The sequence below is a fragment of the Natrix helvetica genome, assembly GCF_964273705.1.
Source record: "Natrix helvetica genome assembly, chromosome: 5".
Lineage (NCBI taxonomy): Eukaryota > Metazoa > Chordata > Lepidosauria > Squamata > Natricidae > Natrix > Natrix helvetica.
In genome coordinates, this window is record NC_138551.1 from 76,127,937 (window position 1) to 76,147,443 (window position 19,507).

At 40.8% G+C, this 19,507-nt stretch overlaps 1 protein-coding gene across 1 annotated transcript; it reads left to right on the top strand.

The window, feature by feature from the left end:
- The first annotated feature begins 2,216 nt into the window (after positions 1-2,216).
- Positions 2,217-19,211, top strand: LOC309392558 (kinesin-like protein KIF11-B). Its single transcript, XM_081953948.1, has 11 exons — positions 2,217-2,367; positions 4,417-4,504; positions 5,076-5,264; positions 5,569-5,776; positions 5,953-6,125; positions 8,966-9,088; positions 10,057-10,215; positions 11,376-11,515; positions 12,706-12,985; positions 16,107-16,329; positions 18,886-19,211. The coding sequence occupies exons 1-11, from the start codon at positions 2,300-2,302 to the stop codon at positions 18,888-18,890; spliced, it is 1,656 nt and encodes a 551-aa protein (XP_081810074.1). The 5' UTR covers positions 2,217-2,299; the 3' UTR covers positions 18,891-19,211.
- Positions 19,212-19,507: the final 296 nt, after the last annotated feature.

The window sequence follows — 19,507 nt, forward strand, 5'->3', positions numbered from 1 at the left end:
TCATAATCAACACCTTGAATTGGACTCATTGATGCACATTGGTGGCAGGGGCAGGGGCGGGCAGCATCAGGGGGATGGGCAGCAGTGATCCTTCACAATGTCCCAGTTTCTCATGTGGCTCTTTGGAAAATTAATTGCCCCTAGCAATTAATCCCCTCCCAAAGGGCCTTCTCTGTGGTGATTCTTTCATTGTGGAACATCATACCCATGGACATAAGGTTGGGCCCCACTGACATTTCACAAGGCCCTGAAGACTTTGTTTTCATTATATTTGGGTTTTTAATCCATGTAAGATGCCTAGAGTCACTGAGAATGAGTTGATTGGCCATATATGTAAATTTGTATAAATAAAATAAAGTAAAATAAAGTAAAATAAATTAAAATAACATGGTTCAGAATACAACATAGCCGTTAAAGGAAGTGTACATATTTTAAAATCCTAGTTTTAACACCCAAATTTAATACCCTAATTTTAGTATCCTCCCAGTAAATAATCTGATGTATTTAAAAGATTTGCTCAGGCCTTGGTGAGATTTTGATCACTCTTTTGAATATATTACAAATGCTGTGGGTTCTGGATATATAATTCACCCTTAGTGTTTTTCTTTGATTGCTCCAAAGAAAGGTGAAAATAAATCTTTCACTTCTGTAGCATTCTATCTCAATGATTTGTACAGAAACTGCATTTTGTTCTCTCTCCTTTGCGAGCTACTTCCGTGTACCAATGACATTGGGCAAAGGGGAGACCCGAGAAGGCTTTGCCATTACATTATATGAGAACCAGTTCGATAGTCTTAAATTTCTTCCTGTCTCATTGGCTGCCTTGGATGACCGATGATACAGGCAACTAAAACTACAATTCCCAGGATGCTTCTGTTCTGTCAACAAGCCAACGATGCTTTATTATCCACAAGGAACCCTGTGTAGGCTTGACATAGAATTGTGGAATTTATTTATTTTCCCATCTCCTAATTTAAAACCCATTCATGAATACAGCATCTGTATTTAGAAAGAGAAAGACTCACTCAAGTCAGGTCCAACTCAAGGTGATTTTGTTTTTCAAACTTGACAACTTTTAAGATGTGTGGACTTCAACTCCCAGAATTCCTCAACCAGCTGTTCAAATTGCCAAATTTGGAAAAACTCTGAGCTACACGGTCCGCTTGTAAAAATCCCCAAAAGTACGTTGGCAAAAGATATTCGACTGATTGATAAAATCTAAGCGTCCTGGCTATCAGCTCTGGGAATTACATCTCAAAATATGTGGATTAAAATACACCAACATTTATTTTGTCAGTTTACAAGATAATAGGTATAAGAATAAACATGAGTATGAATGAAATGGGTACGAATAAATGGGGACAGTAGGACAGGGACAGTAGGCACGATGGTGTGTTTATGCACACCCCTTATGCGCTTATACAGGGCCCATGAGTCCAATATGCAGAGCTATTCTTAACCACTGCGGAATGAAATATATTGCAAGCTGCATTTTGAATTGAGGCACGTTTTCAAATGCAATAAGAGGTGAATTATAAAGATTCCTAGGTCTGTAAGATGCAATAAGACCTGGGTTAGAAAAATTCCTATTTGCTTCACCCCCCCTCCTCCTGCTGCCCATCTCCCTGATGCTGCCCGCTCTTGCCCCTGCCCCCAATGTGCATAAATGTGCTTCTGAGTTCAATTCAAGGTGTTGATTATGACCTTTAAAGCCCTTAGATGGCCAACCCCCCGATGGTCATTGGCCTACCCTTTTCTGCTTTTTATTCCGCGAGCGAGGAAGGAATAAAAAGCATCCCAAGCTCATTTTAAGAAGCTTCGGACACCTGTACAACCTATTGTTATCTATGTCTATCTGCTCAATCTTTTTTATCTACGTCTAGCTGCACAATCCTTTATGTCCCCCAGTGATGATGTCATAAACACCCGCAGTTCACACGTATTTTTTTTTACAAATCCCATGGTCCTCTGCGAATGTCGTTAGTCTCCCGCCGATTGGCTGACACGCCGCGCGACTTATTCAAAATGGTCGGCTTCGCTCTTGGCTTGCTTCTCTCGCGAAGTTGGCTGAGTGGTGTAGCCACTCGCTACACGAAGAGTAGCTCGAGCGGTTTTCGCTGAAGGGCGGCTGCGCTCCTCTCTCTCTCTCCCTCGCCTCTCTCGAAGGGATCCCTCCGGGAGTAAGGGATACTTCGGACCTGCCCCAGGTTCCCTCCCCTCCCCAAGCGCCGGTTCCCAGCCTACTCCTGTCCTTGTCCTCATCTCTCGCCTTCTGACCTTATCCCGGAACGAAGCGAGGATGAGTTCTTCCGTCGGCGGCAACAAAGAGGACAAAGACAAGAACATCCAGGTGATGATGACATGCAGGTAAGTCCTGGCGAGGCATCTTCGCCTTTTGCTTTGGTCCTCCTTCCTGCAAGACCTCGCTCGGGTTTGATCAGGGTTAACCTCCAGGCTTGCAGTCGTGGACATTTTTCTCTACTTGGTCTGCATTCGGATTAGATCACGTTTAAGGATGAGCCTCTGCTCCTCGAAAGGACTCGAGTCGGGATGGAGGAGTTGCGTCCCTGGGGCTGGTCTGTGCTGCCAAGATGAGCCAATCTTGGATCTCGTCCCTCCCAAGTCATAACCATCGAAATGCCAGTATGTTGAAGGAGACTGCAAGTCTTAGAATAGGATAGAGCTGGAAAGGACCATGAGGTCTTCTAGTCCAGCCCCCTTGCTCAGCCAGGAGAATCTAAACCATTTTAGATAAGTGTCTGTCTATCTAGACCAGTGGTTCCCAACCTTTTTTTGGCCATGCCCCACCACGTTAGGAACCACTGACCTAGACTCTTCTTAAAAACATCCAGTGATGGAGCGCCAAAAATTTCTGCAGGCAAGCTTGATTAGGAGTAAAGTCCCATTAGTTACTGGGTGTTCTTGAACAATAGTTCTACCTACATTGATCATTCGTTTTCAGAAGTACCTTTCATTAGAAACAATAACAAGGTATTCATCATTAAGTATATCTCTAAGAGGCACTAAAGGGGGAGTAAAGCCCCCTTATGCATCTTGAACTATGGCTCCATGTAGGGTCTGTATTCAGAGTACCTTCCATTGGGAACAATAGCTCTTAATTTACCTTTAAATGTGCTCTTAAGCTTCCCAAAGGTGGGTTTTTTTAATTAGAGTTCTGAAGGCAGCTGAATCAGTCTGGGGAGAACATCTTCAGCTTGACAAAATATTATCGAGCTGACATAATTGCCCTATGTATGGACTGAGGTTATTTCATGTACTGGTACATGTCTTTATTTGGATGTATTTGAATTGGGACCAATGACAGACTGCTTTTCACCCTCACACTCTATACAAATGTAAAAAGCTAAGGTAATAGTTGTTGAAGATTCTAATTTTTAAAAAGCACAGTAGTATTTAGGTTTTTTAAAAATGATATGATAAATGCTTGTTGGGAGAAATATCCATCTGGGTTCAGCTCCAAGTGGGGAAAAAGACACTGGAGACATGGAGGCTGCTTGGAAAGATGGTTTAATGGTGGACAGGACCATATGGCTTGAGTCCTGAACAGAAAAGGTGATCACATGCTTCAATGTTGGGTGAAGAAGAGAGAGAAGAAGGGACTTGCTGGGTTTTTTATACACTCTGTTCAGCCCCACCTCTCTGTTTCCTGTTCCTGTGTATGAAATGTATTCTGATTGGTTGTGAGACTCCCATGGGACCATGCAGGACCAACTCTCTAGGCTGTGTTTTGAATCCAGGTTTGAGTTTCTAGATGCCATATGGTGAGTGGGGTAAAGGCTGATACTATCTTTATTATGTAAAGTAGATTAGCTCAGGCTTTAATGGCTCATTGACAAAGGTGGGGTGGGCAGGAAGCTGCAGGGAGCTGAAATTTGATGGAAATTTGAACATAACTGAAACAAAGGATAGAAATGGCAGAATAAGTTGACTGTTTGATAACTCTCTTGGCTCAAAGCGTCTTCAGATATAACTAATATATTGCACGATGTATCAATTATACTGAAGAGAAAACTCCCCTTTATGAAAGCCAGACATAACTAAAAAACCAGAACTCCTAGCTCAATTGTTAGGAGGTAAGTTATAGGATCATTTACACTTGTATAATTTCATTGACTTTAATGTAAATGGTCAGTTCTGTTTATTGTGAACTGCTGTTAGATTTTTAATAAGCAGTAACTAATTTGTTAAATAAATACTAATAAGATAAAAGCATAGTTGAGGTAGAAATGGCTATCAATAGTTAGCAATATGAGGAACTTTAAGCATGATGCTTGAAAAACAAGAGGACAATTTAGTGATCAGAAATGAACAGCTGTTTTCTCCTATTTGCTCTTAAAATTATTTCCTTGTTTGGCCCGAAATTAATCATTGTTAACATTCGTTGACTTTTTTTAGTGGTCTTCATGGGAATATGACAATTCAGGAAGAGCAAATTGCAGACTATACTGAGAAAATCACAGCCCTGGAGGAAGAATTGAAAAACGTAAGTGAACCCAGTACATTTCTCTTATCTTTTGGGATGATTCTCAGATTGTTAGGAAGCACTAACTTGCTCATCTTTTCACAAAAAATGATCATGTGAAAAGCTTCCAGTTGTAGATGAATTTCTTGAGTGGCTTTCCTTTCTCAAGAGCCAATGATTTAACCATTGTTGGCAGTTCTGTCACCTTATTAAATGTTCCTCTATAGTAGGTATCACAAAGTCTTTCCAGTGCTGAGCATACAGTTTTGCCACCATTAGATATAAAAGTAAAATGCTGTGTGTTTTTTCCAGCACTTTATCCATTAAAGCCTAACATTAGCTCTCTGGTCTGAACTGTATATTACATTTCAAGATTATTTGAATGAAATTATTCATTTAACATTGCTTCAAGCAGCTGTAGTACCTTAAAAAACCAGGCCAGCAGTCAGAAAAACTATTACAGGTAGTCCTCAATTTACAACAGTTTGCTTAGTGACCATTTAAAGTTACAATGGCACTGAAAAAAGTGACTTCTGACCGTTTTTCATCCTTACCCTCATTATCTTTACAAATATATTTTATCTTGACCCAGGTTACCGAGTTATTTACTGTACAAAAAGCTAAAATAGAAATGTGCCAGGCAAGCCTACAAGCCAGGGAAATGGAACTGGAAAGTCCCCAGAAAGATTTGGATATCACCAAGGTTCTTCTTGCTAAAGAAGAATATGTAGCCTCAGCCTTAGAGAGCTCAGAAGAAAAACTTCATGGCACTGCTACCAAGGTCAGACCATATAACATACACCAATATTGTTTTTTAAAAATAGATTGGTTGCTAGATTAAAATAATTGTACTTTAAATAAACAGAGATAGACCATTGCAGAGTTTCAGTAGCTCTTACAGTTCTGAAAGAATACTGGACTTTTTGGGTCATTCTTGATGAAGTCAGCATGTCTTTGTCAATCAGAAAAGAGTACATCCTATGAAGAGACAATACGGAGAACATTGTATGTGTATGTGAGAGAGGGGGGGGAGGAGGGGGAGGTGACATTTGAAGACTATCAATCTTTTTTTTTTTTTGCCGTAGCTCCTTACTACAGTTAAAGAAACTACCGGTGATGTGTCTGGTTTGCATGCAAGATTAGATTGGAAGAAAGCAATTGAGCAGCATAATGTGGAAGCTCAAAAGTCCTTTATGGATCACATGAATGTACACTTCGACAAAATCCAGAGCTCTGTGAAAAAGAACTATCAGAATCAGCAAGAGATGCTAAACTCTTACACCTCCTCAGTTAGTAAGTGTTTCTATTCAATGTCACACGGCAATAAAATCAACACACACACCTACACCTGATATGCCAAAACCTTGATCAGACTTGTGTGAGAAATCAAAACCGTTACCAAATCACTGTTGCCTTCTAGGAAGAAGGGGACTGGGCTAAATTATTATAACTCATCTTTTTCTTATTAGATGATCTTCTGTCCACCAGTTTTTCAACATTTGGAGTTACTGCAGCAGCTATAGATGCAACATTCACTAGGGTAAAGGAAATGGTTTATACTGAAGTATCCCTAGCTGCTGAAAAAATGCTGACTCAGGACACGCTAACCTCCAAAAATAAAAATGACCTGCAGAAAATGATGGTAAGTACAAGTGGCATAAAGTAAAATAATGTTTCGGTTATTTGCTGTTAAAGTATAAGTCAGAAACAAAAGAAAGAGGCGATTACCCAGAGTTGGAGGTTCCGTGTACAATACAATAGTAGAGTTGGAAGGGACCTTGGAGGTCTTCTAGTGCAACCCCCTGCCTAGGCAGGAAACCCTATACCGTTTCAGACAAATGGTTGTCCAACATCTTCTTAAAGAATTCCAGTGTTGGGGCATTCACAACTTCTGGAGGCAAGCTGTTCCACTGATTAATTGTTCTAACTGTCAGGAAATTTCTCCTCAGTTCTAAGTTGCTTCTCTCCTTGATTAGTTTCCACCCATTGCTGCTTGTTCTACCCTCAGAGGCCTTGGAGAATAGTTTGACTCCCTCTTCTTTGTGGCAACCCCTGAGATATTGGAACACTGCTATCATGTTTCCACTAGTCCTTCTTTTCACTAGACTAGACATACCCAGTTCCTGCAACTGTTCTTCATATGTTTTAGTCTCCAGTCCCCTAATCATCTTTGTTGCTCTTCTCTGCACTCTTTCTAGAGTCTCCACATCTTTTCTACGTCGTGGTGACCAAAACTGAATGCAGTATTCCAAGTGTGACTTTACCAAGGCATTATAAAGTGGTACTAACACTTCACGTGATCTTGATACTATCCCTCTGTTTATGTAGCTTAGAACTGTGTTGGCTTTTTTGGCAGCTTCTGCACACTGGTTGTCAGGGGAAAAAAAACGCCTGATATCTGAGATCAATGGACCGTGGCTGATTCCCTTCCGCATATCTTTTGAAATATTGAGAAAAATAAAAATCTTCAAAAGTATTCTAATTAATAAACAAACTTTAATAATAAAATAATAAAAGTAAATGAAACAGAAAATAAACTAATGGTTACATTTTGATAATGAAAGCTACGTCTGCCAAAGTTGGCTGCCGAACAAAGAAGAGAAGAATTTTTGGAATGTGTAACGCGTGCGCAATAAATCACTTTCAGATAACATTTTGTTTTATGACCTGCGCAATAAAGCTTTCTTAGTTTAACTCTTGAGTGTCAGTTTAGGCAGTTCAGGCCTAGCAAACCTTTTAACATCGTGACACTGGTGGCTCATATTTAAATGGTTGTCCAGTAGGACTCCAAGATCCCTCTCACAGTTACTACTATTGAGCAAGGTACCACCTATACTGTACCTGTGCATTTCGTTTTTCTTGCCTAAATGTAGAACTGTAGTGTTGGCTATTCCTGCCAGCTTGGTATCATCTGCAAATTTGATGAGTTCCCCATTTATTCCCTCATCCAAATCATTGAAGATGTTGAGGAGTACTGGGCCTAAAATAGAGCCTTGGGGTACTCCACTGCATACTTCCCTCCTTGTAGATGCCATTCCATTGAGGACTATACGTTGGGTGCGGTTGGTCAGCCAGTTACGAATCCATCTGATGGTGATGCTGTCTAACCCACATTCTTTTACTTTATCTAGTAGTAGGTTATGGTCTACCTTATCAAATGCCTTACTGAAGTCCAAGTAAATTATATCAACGGCATTCCTCTGGTCCACTAATTTTGCCACTTTGTCAAATAATGCAATAAGATTAGTCTGGCATGATCTGTTTTTGACAAACCCATGTTGGCTTTTGGCTATTACTTTGTTTACTTCTAGGTGTTCGCTAATTTGTTGCTTGATTATCTTTTCCAGAATCTTTCCTGGTAATGAGGTTAGGCTGATAGGTATATAATTTCCTGGATCTATTTTTTCCTCTTTTTTGGAGATGGGAACCACATCAGCTCTTTTCCAGTCCTCTGGCAGTTCCCGGGTACTCCAGGATCTCTGAAAGATATAGTTCAGTGGTTCTGAGATCTCATCTGCCAGTTCCTTCAGAACCCTGGGTTGTAATCCATCCAGTCCTGGTGATTTGAATTCGTCTAGGGTAGACAGGTGCTCACTTACCATTTTCTTCCCTATTTCAACTTGTGTTCCTAATCTGATTTTTGTGGTGTTGTTTTTGATAGGTTGGACTGTTTTATCCTTTTGTGTAAAGACAGATGCAAAAAATGAGTTAAATAATTCTGCTTTCTCCCTGTTGCTTGTCACCTTCTTGCCACTTTCTCCCAGCAATGGACCAATTGTTTCCTTAACTTTTTTTTTGTTTTTAGCATGTTGGAAGAAGCTTTTTTTGTTATTTTTTACTTTTATGGCAAGCCTTTCTTCATTGTGAGCCTTAGCTTTCCTCACTTCATCTTTACAGGCTTGGGCTATTTGCTGATATTCTGCCTTAGTTATGTCTCTCTCTTCCCACTTTTTATACTTATCTTTTTATAATATACTTATAAGTTTCATATACTTATATCTTTTATACTTACCTCGTGCAGTTTTCAAATGAAGGACAAGGTAGACATTATGACTACAATAAGACCAATTTTGGCCTGACCTTTCTTCATCCAGTGAGCATAAAAGCTAGGAATCTGATTAGAAACCTGGGGCAAGTTCCTATGTTACAGCAGAATGCAAATAAGAATGCTGTTCGAATGCAATTCTACAGAAGGAACAGAACATTGTGTGTTTGGCATATTCATGAGTATTTTTGCTTACTGTCTTCAATAAAATTTCACTGGAGTTTTATTAGGTGCCATGTCAGCTGTTGGGAAAACATCTTGCATTGAATGAAGGTTGACACTAAATTGATCTTATCGATTCCTACCGTGTGAGAAATAATGGCTAATTCGGAGCAGTTATAATGTCTTAGGCCTTTCCGCAATTCTTTTTTCTGGTTGGGTCTCAAATGTTTTCTTCGTTGGAAGCAATGAGTTCACTATCCCGTCTGCTCTTCTAGGAGGAACATGCATGTGGACTGGACAAGGCGTTAAGTAGTCTAACTCCTGTGGTACAACTTGTGCAGAGTATAAACTCTCAGCTGCAGGAACACTTCAAGAAAAATTCATCCTTGGCAGAAATGGTAAGAAACATACCTTGAAGTACTATAATTGTTGAATGCTGCTAACACAAGGATTAGGAACCTTGGGAACCTGAAGATATGTGGACTTCAACACCCAGCATGCTGGCTGGGAATTCTGGGAATTGAAGTTCCCAAAGTTGAACAAAACACTGCTTTAGCCTTTCTGCCTAATCCAATGCATGAGAAGAAACACCAAGATGCCAGAGCCTTCATTGGGGCCCTCCCTCCCTCTTGCAATGTAAACCACTTCATTTGTAGTCCACTTTCAATTGTTTCACGCTTTGCCCCCTTGGGAAGGGCACTGAACAGTGACAGTTGTCTAGAGCGGTGGAGCTTAGAAGTGATTCAGAGGGAGATCCCTCAATCGTACTTGTGCTTGTCTTTGGAGAAATCACCAGGTCATTGATGATGGTATAAAGTTTACCGTTTGCTGACAGGAAAATCCAAGGAACATTTCCTGATTTGTCCTGCATGAACACTTTATAAACAGGCAGTGCTACCAATTCCCTGCCTTATTTATCTCTTGAGCATCTGGAAGTTGGATCCTCTTTCCCACCCCATCTCTAGGAGAGCTTTTGTCAACCTCAAATTCTCCTGTCCTGATATTTCTAGATCATCTGTATAACCAGATTAAAGAAGACTGAAATATCTCAGATCTGCTCATGGATATTTGGCAGGAGGATGAGTGATAAGCATATAATCGTGACATCGCAACACAAACCCTGGGACTTATATCTGGAGTCTGTGTTATGATGTTACCATGCATATCTTAACATGTCATCATCATGGAGTGACATCTATGCTCCCACCTCATCACGGAGTGACATCTATGCTCCCACCTAATTGAATAGAACTTGCCATGTTTTTTTAAAAAAAACTTCCAATACATATATACACATCAGACTAGTATTGTTTAGAAAATATCTATGTGCCCTTGAAAACTGATGACCTCTTTTTCTGACGGAAAGATTACAGGCTACAAAGAAGAACTGGCTACCTTCTTCCATGATCATTCTCTTGATTTGAGTAAACTACACAAAAACTGTTCCCAAATATTTTCTCAACTTCAGGATAGTTATGAGAGCCTGCAAGAAGAAGTGGAACTGACCAAGATGGCACAGAAAACGGTATTTCTTCCATTTCCATGATCAAGCCGGTGTCCATAGGAGGTCCATAACGCACTAGAATAGAAGTGGGTGGTGGGGTGATGATCTTAGAGAAATATAGATTGCTACTCTGTTTAAGAAACACTGTTAGGTTCTGCTGGCCATTGTTCCTTTCTCTATCCTGGTGATTATTATTGCATGTTACAAATGGTCCAGTGGGACCTTCTTAAGAGACAGATTTCTGGACTTCTACTGCTGTTATGTCCAGTTGACATTACACAAGAGTGTGAGAGTTGCACTTGAAACTATTTGGAGGACAACAGGTTCTCTACCCTTGTCTTAGTGGCTCTTCGAAACTTTATGTTTCTGTTTCCATCACCGACATAAAAATTGGCTTGGATGCAGGCTTCTGGCAATGACTCCCATAATGTACAGTATACATAGTTCTGGTTGGCTCCATTTTATAAATGTTCGGTTGATTGTTTTTATTTCCCACGTAATATTTTCTACATCTTTTATTGCAAGAACAATACTACAACCAAACAAAGAAGGATGAGAGGAAAACATGGGGATATAGGTTAGCTTCGTGTGCACAAATGCCTTCCAGTAATATGGAGGTTAACATTGTTTGTATTTCTTCTTAAAGTTACATAATACATACGGAGTCAAATGTGTCCGAGTAGATCGAGGAGAAATGTGAATGTGTCGTTTCTTGTGCACATCGTGTAGGAATGGAGGGGTATTTGGCTGTACCTAAGAAGGGGGAAATCTGCTTATTGAAAAAGGGCTAATCAGGATAAGCAGTACTATATTTCTATGTTTGTTTCATCCTTCATAGTAACTCGGAGGTAGAGTGTGGTTATCTCTAAATTCCATTTTAGAGTTGTGAGTCAGCTTCGTCGAGATTGGAAGCAGATTGGATAAAGAAATTTGAGATTTGGCCATATCTAGCAGTCTTTCATCCCATGTATCTCCTGAAAGGTGGATTTTCCCCCCCTGAACTGTCTCTAAAATAAAATATTCAGCTGTATAAGAGTTATTGTTCTGCATTAACTATTAACTGAAAAATGCATCTGAAGTACATTTGAATAAATGTGAGTTTCCTGCATGCTTTCAAACTCTTTTACTAAAATACTTTTCCTTAGTAATATTTTTTCCCAATTTTCCTTGATTCATACTAGAATACAGCCCAACTTATTGCTTCACTGCAAAATCAGCTAACCGTGTTCGATAACCAAGCTCAGCAGAATTTCAGCCAACTCCTAGAGAAAGGTGGAAGCCTAAAGAAGAATATCAATGATATACAAGAGAATATAATTGTGTAAGGAAGCTTTTAAACTTATTTTTTTTCCTGAAATATGTTTGAAGGATTATTCTACTATTCTGCACTTCTTGGGAGTCAGATTCATTCTGATATTTCTTGGAGTAAAACACTCACATTCCTTATCATAACTCAAGCAGCTGTGGGGCAGCCCTGCTTCAGACTAAATCTGCATAACTGTATTGTCAAGGTAGACATTTAGGAATCAGAATTTGAATTTTATTTCACTCAAAATCAATTGAAATAAATAATAAAATTTCTTTTTTGCTAATCCCCTTTATTGACTAATGTCAATTCCAGGAACTGCTACTGCCTTTATGCATTCTGCGTGGCTTTGGTCTTCATCTCAATAACACTTCTGACAATCAAAGGCAGGGGTGGACATCTTTGAGGGATGGGCAGAACTTTAATTTAATATTTCAGGGTGTTCAAATTAAAGTAAGGTTTGCATGCATTTGCTTTTAGCCTTTTTATTGGGGGCGGAAATGGCATACCGTATGTTTCCCCACTTTTTCTCCAAAATAATGCCATAACGGATTCTTCCAGAATGACTGGATGCTTTAATAAATATCCGTGATATTAGCGGTTTAGAGATAACACTGATTTGGCTCGGTCCTGCTTCAGTCTTAGCCTACCGTATTTTGGGGACTATAAAATGCACCGGAGTATAAGACACAAGATTTTGAGGAGGCCATTTTTTTTAAAAAAAAAGTTTTTATATTCTGCAGGCCTCCCAAACCCTCTGCACACCTTGTTCTTTGCCAAAAAGGGGGAGGGGCATGCAGAGCTTTGGGAGCTTGTAGAGTGCTCCTGGGGGCTGGGGAAGGGCCAGAAACGAGCAAAGAACGGGCCTTTTTTGCACAAAAAAGGGTATACAGAGGGTTTGGAAGGTTTGTAGAGTGCTCCTGAGGCCTGGGGGGGGGGGGGGAGGCAAAAATGAGCCATGTTTTTTTTTCCTCCCCTGCCCTCAAGAGCACTTTGCAAGCCTCCCAAATCCTCTGCACATCCCTTTTTGCAAAGGGGTGGGGTTTTGGTAGGCGAAAAATGAGGTGTTCAGTGTATAAGATGCACCCAGATTTTCACCCTCTTTTTTGAGGAAAAAGGTGCGTCTTATACTCTGAAAAATACGATATGTGATAAAGCGCAAAGATTAGTGCTTGAATTATCCTTGGCTAAATCCTTTTCTTTAGGGAGACTCTTGGCCTTGTCAACTCTGCCAATTCCCAGGAGAAGAAGATGATTCCAGCTCTGGATGACCTTTCCCAAGAGATCAAGCAATCCAGCCACGATAATGTTAAGATACTCCTGGAATCAGACAACTGCTGTAAAAATCTGAGCAGTAGTTTGAGAAAGACGTGCAAAGAAGCAACTAGTTGGGCTGAAACGGCAACTGCAGAGATAGGCTGTGTAGTTGATCAACAGAGAGCTTTTCTCAACAACCAGAACGAACACCTACAAAACATGTATAAGGTAATTCTAAATCTTACAAATTTCATCAAAGACTTTTTAGACATAGAATTTTATGACACATATATCCAGGTAGTCCTTGACTTAGGGCCATAATCGAATGCAAAATTTCCATTGCTAAATGAGGCAGTTGTTAAGTGAGCTGTGCCTCATTTGATGAACTTTTTGGTCACAGTTGTTAAGTAAATCACTGAATTTCAGATCACTTCCGGTCCCCGAAGGCGACGGACGTTCGTGTCCGCTGTTCGTCTTCTCGGTGGGCTCCCCTTAAGTTTAGGGGGAGCACAGGGAGCCTTGGAGGGGCCCCCTGCCGTAGGGCGGCTTGTTGGGACCCCCTGAATTGGCGGCGGCCGCAGGAGGGATCGCCAGCTTCGCCCCAGGAGCCAGGGAGCTTGGTGGGTGCGCAACAGCGCGCCTTCGCCGAGCGGAGCCTGGAAGGAAACAACTAATCGGATGTTACAGCTGAAATGCGGTGAGGTGGGAAGCTTCCCTCAATCTCCTTTTAAATCTATCTAATTGATGAGCAGCAGCCTTTCTAAATTGTGGATTCAATCCTTTGAAATGTTAAGATTGGAGGGGGGGTTTCCACCCCCCCCGAAAAGCGGCAATTGGAAAATCCCTCTCTCTCGGAAGAGAGAGAGAGAGTTTAAAGTTATTTCTCTTCCTTTAAGCAATGGGAGGATGACTTTTTGCTACAATTGCAAAGGAGGATTGCTGAGTTGATTCTTTTAAACTACTTTATGGAAACTTTGGACGTTGCTTTCTGATCTCCTGTGAAGGCGGAGCCAAGATGGCCAACTTCTTCCTTCTTCTTGCATTTATGAATGAATTTCCCTTTTGAAAGAATTTCTGGCTTTGTACTATATCACACCCTAGAGATCTCCAGGAGCCTCTTCTCACACGTATCTCCCTTGGATTTGGAACATTGATTTATATCACCTGGCTTGGAGCTGTATAGAGACCTACGCTCTCCTCTGGACTTGCTTGTCTTGTGACTTCTCCCGGTTGTGTCTTTCCACAGACGCCATTTCTTTGTGCAGACTTATAGCTATCTCTGAACCTAATATGGGTCCTAAAAAATTACTGCCTGGTAAGCCGTCTTCGGCCCCAACATCATCTATGTCCAGCCCGATTACCCCAAAGACACCATTGGCTTCATTTTTACAACCTAAAGCGACTGAAGAAAGCTCAAAGGAACTATCAGTTGAACAAATGTTTCAAACTCTCTTAAAGGGACAGGATGAATTGAAAAAACAACTGGCAGATTTAAATGATCAGCTCAGAGAAACGCAACAACAAACAACACAAAATAAACAGAATAGGGGTGCTGGAGAAGGGCGCGACTGGGCTGAGGGAAGAGATTAAGGTAATCCAGAAGGAGAATGTAGAATTTGAAAACCATATGATAAAGGTGGAATTTGAGAGAATGTCTTTTTTTCTTAGATTCCAAAACTTGCCAGAAACAGAGAATGAAGATCTTAAGGAGATTATGACCACAATTTTAGCAGAATATATTAAAAGAGACAAACAACAGCTATGGTGGGATATTGATTTGATCTATAGGATTAATTCAGCATATGCTAGAACACACAACGTGCCAAGGGAAGTACATATTAAGTTTCTTAGAAAGACCACAAGAGATGAGGTCTTAGGAGCTCAAAGGGTGGGACCACTAAAATATAAAGACAAAGAAATAACCATTCTTAAACAGATTCCAAAGAAAGTAAGAGATAAGAGGAAGAAATACTCCTCTTTAGCAAAGAAATTATGTAACAATGGAATCTGGTTTAAATGGTTGTTGCCAGAAGGAATGCTAATTTTCTGGGAGGGCAGTAGAATTAGAATTAACATAGTTGCGGAGGCGGAGGCCTTTATTAAAAAAAATAGTGCCCTCCTAAATCAAACGGGACAATACACAAGATGTGAAGGAGGGAGGGGCCGCGGCTCTGCCAGCAGACAGGGGGGGAGGACGCAACACTTAGAAGACTCAGATCACAAAAATGAGTTGAAACATTTTTGCAATTGTTATAATGTAACTCTCGGAAGCGATACAAAAGATGATTGAATATATTGATGATTGAATGTAAAAACAAAAAGCTGTCAATGTTTATTCAAATTTTGATGTCTTTTTTTTTCTTTTTGGTTAAAGTTGTGAGATTTGGGGGGATTTCTACCTCCCGCATGATGTAGCTGTCAAACTTTTTTTACACCTATTTACCTTTTCCCCTAAAACATTTGTAAAAAACCAATAAAAAATTTACAATTAAAAAAAAAAAGTAAATCACTGAATTTGTTAAGTGAATCTGCTGCCCCCCCTCCCCCAAAAGCTGAGAAGATTACAAATGGTGATTACATGACCCCGGGACAGTGTAAACTAAGGATGTCAAATTGGCCTGTGAGGTGCTTACATCTGGCCCAAGGGGCCGGCCTGGAAATAGCAAAGGAGTGACCCGCGGTCCCTCTGGCAGCCAAAATAGGGCACAGGGGGAGGAGAAATACAATTGTGATCCAGCGCTTGAAGAAATCCTGTTTTGATACCCCTGGTGTAAACTGTCATAAATACATGCCAGTTGCCAAGCATCCAAATTTTGATCATGTGACCCTGGGGATACTGCAACGATCATAAGTGAAAAAACTGATCACATCACTTTTTTCAGTGCTGTTGTAATTTTAAACTGTCGCTCAACAAATGGTTGTGAGTCAAGGATGACCTGTATATAATTGTTTAGACTAGGCATGTCAAACTGGCGGCCTGCCAGCCATATGGGTCATGTGCAGGCCACACCCACCTCAGCTCCGCCAAGACAAAAGACGTTGCAATACGTTGTGATGCGATCGAGTTTGATACCCGTGGTTTAGACCATATGATACAATGTGTTCTCCCAGGAATGGCTGTTGATGGCTGTCTGTCTTTAAGGCTGGAAGAAGGACCCGAGCCATGTTTTCCCACACTCAAACAGTCTCTCTTCTAGAAATAATGATGGTTTGTATACTTGGAAAGGACCATAAATTCTTGTCATATATTGAGTACAACAAGTTTTATTCAGTCAAACCTGCAGTTTATAATATTGTAGATCTGGTTTCTTAACATAATATCTTACGTCTTAAGATGTTTGGCTTCCAGGATCTACATGACAAATGTAACACATCAGAAGGCAATGTGATAGATCACATAAAGAGACAAAAAGAGGCCGAAATTGTCACCCTCAAGAAGCTTCGTGACCACTTGGAGAATGACCGAGAGATGCTTACTGAACAGAAAGACCTGCTGCTTGAAGAAGCAGAGGATGGCTTAATTCAGATTAACGGCTTCCTGACTGAGGATCTGAAAACGGATCTCCCCACAGGTATTTGGAGGGGAAAAATTAGCCCTGTTGATTGGGGCCTGTATATTTTTTTCAGTAATTTTATTAAGAACTATACAGATAAAACTAACAAGGAACCTAATACAAGCATGTGTTTGTTTGTTTTTAAAAAAAGAAAGATAAAATGTAGAAAGGAAACACCACCAAAAATGGTAAGAAAACTTCCCTCAAAATCTGCAACAATTTGCTGTCTCTTAAATAACAGCCAAAACTTTATTCCATGCCTCTCCCATTTCCTATTGCTAAATCTTTAGGTCTCCTTATTGATTAATAAAGAACTAAAAAAATAGAAAAAATACCTGTCAGTATATTAATATATACTGACTATAGTATATTAATATATACTATATAATCCTCCTTTCCATTTAGTCTAAATCCTCCTCAACCTTCTCTTAATAATTAAATGCTACAAAAACAGTAATAAAAATTGAAAGCTATTAAACAAACATCATTTGGAATGAAACCTCTTATTTAGATATCAAAAATTGGTAATCTAAAGATTACAAATTCATCCATTACACCACTGAATATTTCCAAAAGAGAAATAATCCAATCCAGATGATCATCAAACCTCACTAAAGATAACAACTCATTATTTTATAATTTTTTCCTTCTTCCTCTCAGCCATTCTGTTTTCTTCTTTTTTGCCCTTCTCTTGAAGTTCTTATCATCTTGATCTAAGACAATTTGTACCTCCAATAAATGGCTTATATTTCCATTTAAAAGGATAGTTCACATTGTTCTTTGGTTACATTATTTGCATGTCTTTTTTAGTTGGTTGACTGATTATTCAATCCCACTTGTGGATCTGGTATTTCCATCTCTTTCTTGTAAGTCGTAATTTTTAAGTCCACCTCCACGTCCATTTTAGTTGTCTTGAAAGGAGTTTGGACATCATCTTAAATGTTTTCCAGCAGAGGGTTAAAAAGCTCCATCACTTCTCACGCCCAGAGATCAGGTTTTATTTAACAAAGCTTTAGTAATTAACCCTTCAAAGATGTTTTGCCCTGAAATGTAAATAAAACAGGATTTTCCCAAAACGAGAGGATCTTTCTAATTACACTGGACAACTTTTCCCCCCCAAAAGTTTTGCTTTTGAAAAACCTTTGGTAATAAGTTGTTTTGACATTTTCGTATGCCGAAGAATATTTCTGTTTGCCAGTAAAGCGTCTTGAGCAATGTTCCCTCTAATTTTTTTTCGATGTGAGCAGAAAAGTATAGTGTTTGAGCGGCACATTTTCATGCCTGAGCACCCGAATTTTTTTCACAGATGTCACCTAAGACAACAACGAAATCAGTATTATTTGAAACTCAAAGTTATGTTTCTTCAAGGTACCCGCTTAATTCAAAGTGTTATATAATATCAGTATCACTTAACAACGCTCCTGCTTAGCAACCAAAATGTTGGCTCAGAAACTCTGGCATTTGAAGCACGCAACTCTTAAAGCTGTCAAGTTACAAGACCCTTGCACCCCTAACCCTTTAGGGAAAAAAACCCCCAGGGGTCTTCAAACCTGACAGCTTTAAGATTTGTGGACTTCAACTCCCAGAATTTCTCCTCCAGTCCTGTTGGCTCAGGAACTCTGGCATTTGAAGCATGGAAGTCTTAAAGCTGTCAAGTTACAAGACCCTTCCACCCCTAGAAAAAAAATGCAGAGCTCTTCAAACCTGACAGCTTTAACACTTGTGGACTTCAACTCCCAGAATTCCTCCTCCAGTCATGTTGCAGCGACGTCATCTGCGTGGATCTGCTCCATCTCTGCTTTCTTCATTGTGGGCAGGGCTGCTGCTGAAGTTGCCGACGAGTTGCCACCAGAATAACTGCTGCTACCTCCTCCTCCTCCAACAGCACCACCAGATTTGCTCCTGAGCTCAGCGCTGGGTAACCCGTGCCCGCTCCTCCTCCTCCGTGCTTTTGGAGAACCATGAGGCTTTTTTTCCCCCTGCTCCCTCCCCGCCTTCCTACTGTCTCCCGCAGCCTCATGGCTCTTCAAAAGCACGGCGGAGGAGGAGGAGGGGGCAGGCAGGGGTAACCCAGCGCTGAGCTCAGGTGCTCCGAGCAGAGGGGAGGCGCCGCTGCCACGCGCGGAGATGCCGGCTGGAGCTTTGCCGGCTTCATCTCAGCCGCAGCGCCGGGCGGCAAATCCGGCAGTGCTGCCTGTTAGAGGAGGAGGAGGAGGAGGTGGCAGCAGTTCTTCCGGTGGCGGTGGGGGCTTTGGGGCTTCACAACTAGCCTCAGTCGCCCCGTGCTCCTCAAAGCAAGTCTGGGGAAGTCCTTTGCAGGCGGCCCGTTCTAGCTGCCTGCAAAGGACCTCCCCAGCTTCCAAAGCCTGTGGCAATAGAAATCACTGCGTGGCAGTTGAAAACTGCTGCGCGGTGTTTTCTTGCCACCTGCGCGCTAGCGCAGCCACGCACCTTAGAGGGAACGTAGGTCTTGAGGCGACGTATTTGCCAAAATGGTGACACAACTATAAAATGGGACTTTCCCAGAACTTAGTAAAAGTAATGAATAATAACACAAGCTCTTTAACTTTACAGCATAAAAGAAGTGTCAAAAAGGATAAAGAGAACAAAGCCACATTCTTTCTGAAAAAGGCCAAGGAGGAGGATTCAGCCACTCCGTCTCTCCCAAAGTCAAAATATCCATTAAGAGGCCTCAACTAATAATGTACAATATCTTGCTTCTACTTCTTTCCGTCCTTACCAGCTTTCTTAGTTTGAGTTATGCACATGGCTTTGTAGTCAGTGTCCCAGATTGCATAGGTAGAGATCTCACCAACACGGAATGCCTTTTATAAAATGTAATTTGTTTGATTTTTTGTGTTTTGCAGATTTTGAAATGTAATAAAGAATAGCTACCATTATTTAGTAGTCTTGGCTTTATTTTTCTTTTGTAAGGTCAGGTAACACTCAGAGCTGGGATAGCAGCAGAGATCTCTTAAATGTGTCATATATATATATGGCTTACTTGTAGTAAATGGGGGGTGGGGTGGGGGAGAACCACTTTATAATTTATGACAGTAATGGAGCCTGTCCATTATGGTTGCAAGTCATGACGGTCGTTACCTGAGGTGGCTACATGATAGCCTCACTTAACAATCCTTATGCCTGCTCTCCCCGATGTCATTAAGTGGTGCACGGAGTGCCAGGAGTGGGGGAA

What these genes read in the sequence shown, in the direction of transcription:
- LOC309392558 (XM_081953948.1), top strand. Translation starts at nt 2,300, where the DNA reads ATGAGTTCTTCCGTCGGCGGCAACAAAGAGGACAAAGACAAGAACATC. An exon ending in TGGAGGAAGAATTGAAAAAC is followed by an intron (nt 4,505 to 5,075) that starts GTAAGTGAACCC and finishes ATCTTGACCCAG; the next exon opens with GTTACCGAGTTATTTACTGT. An exon ending in ATGACCTGCAGAAAATGATG is followed by an intron (nt 6,126 to 8,965) that starts GTAAGTACAAGT and finishes CTGCTCTTCTAG; the next exon opens with GAGGAACATGCATGTGGACT.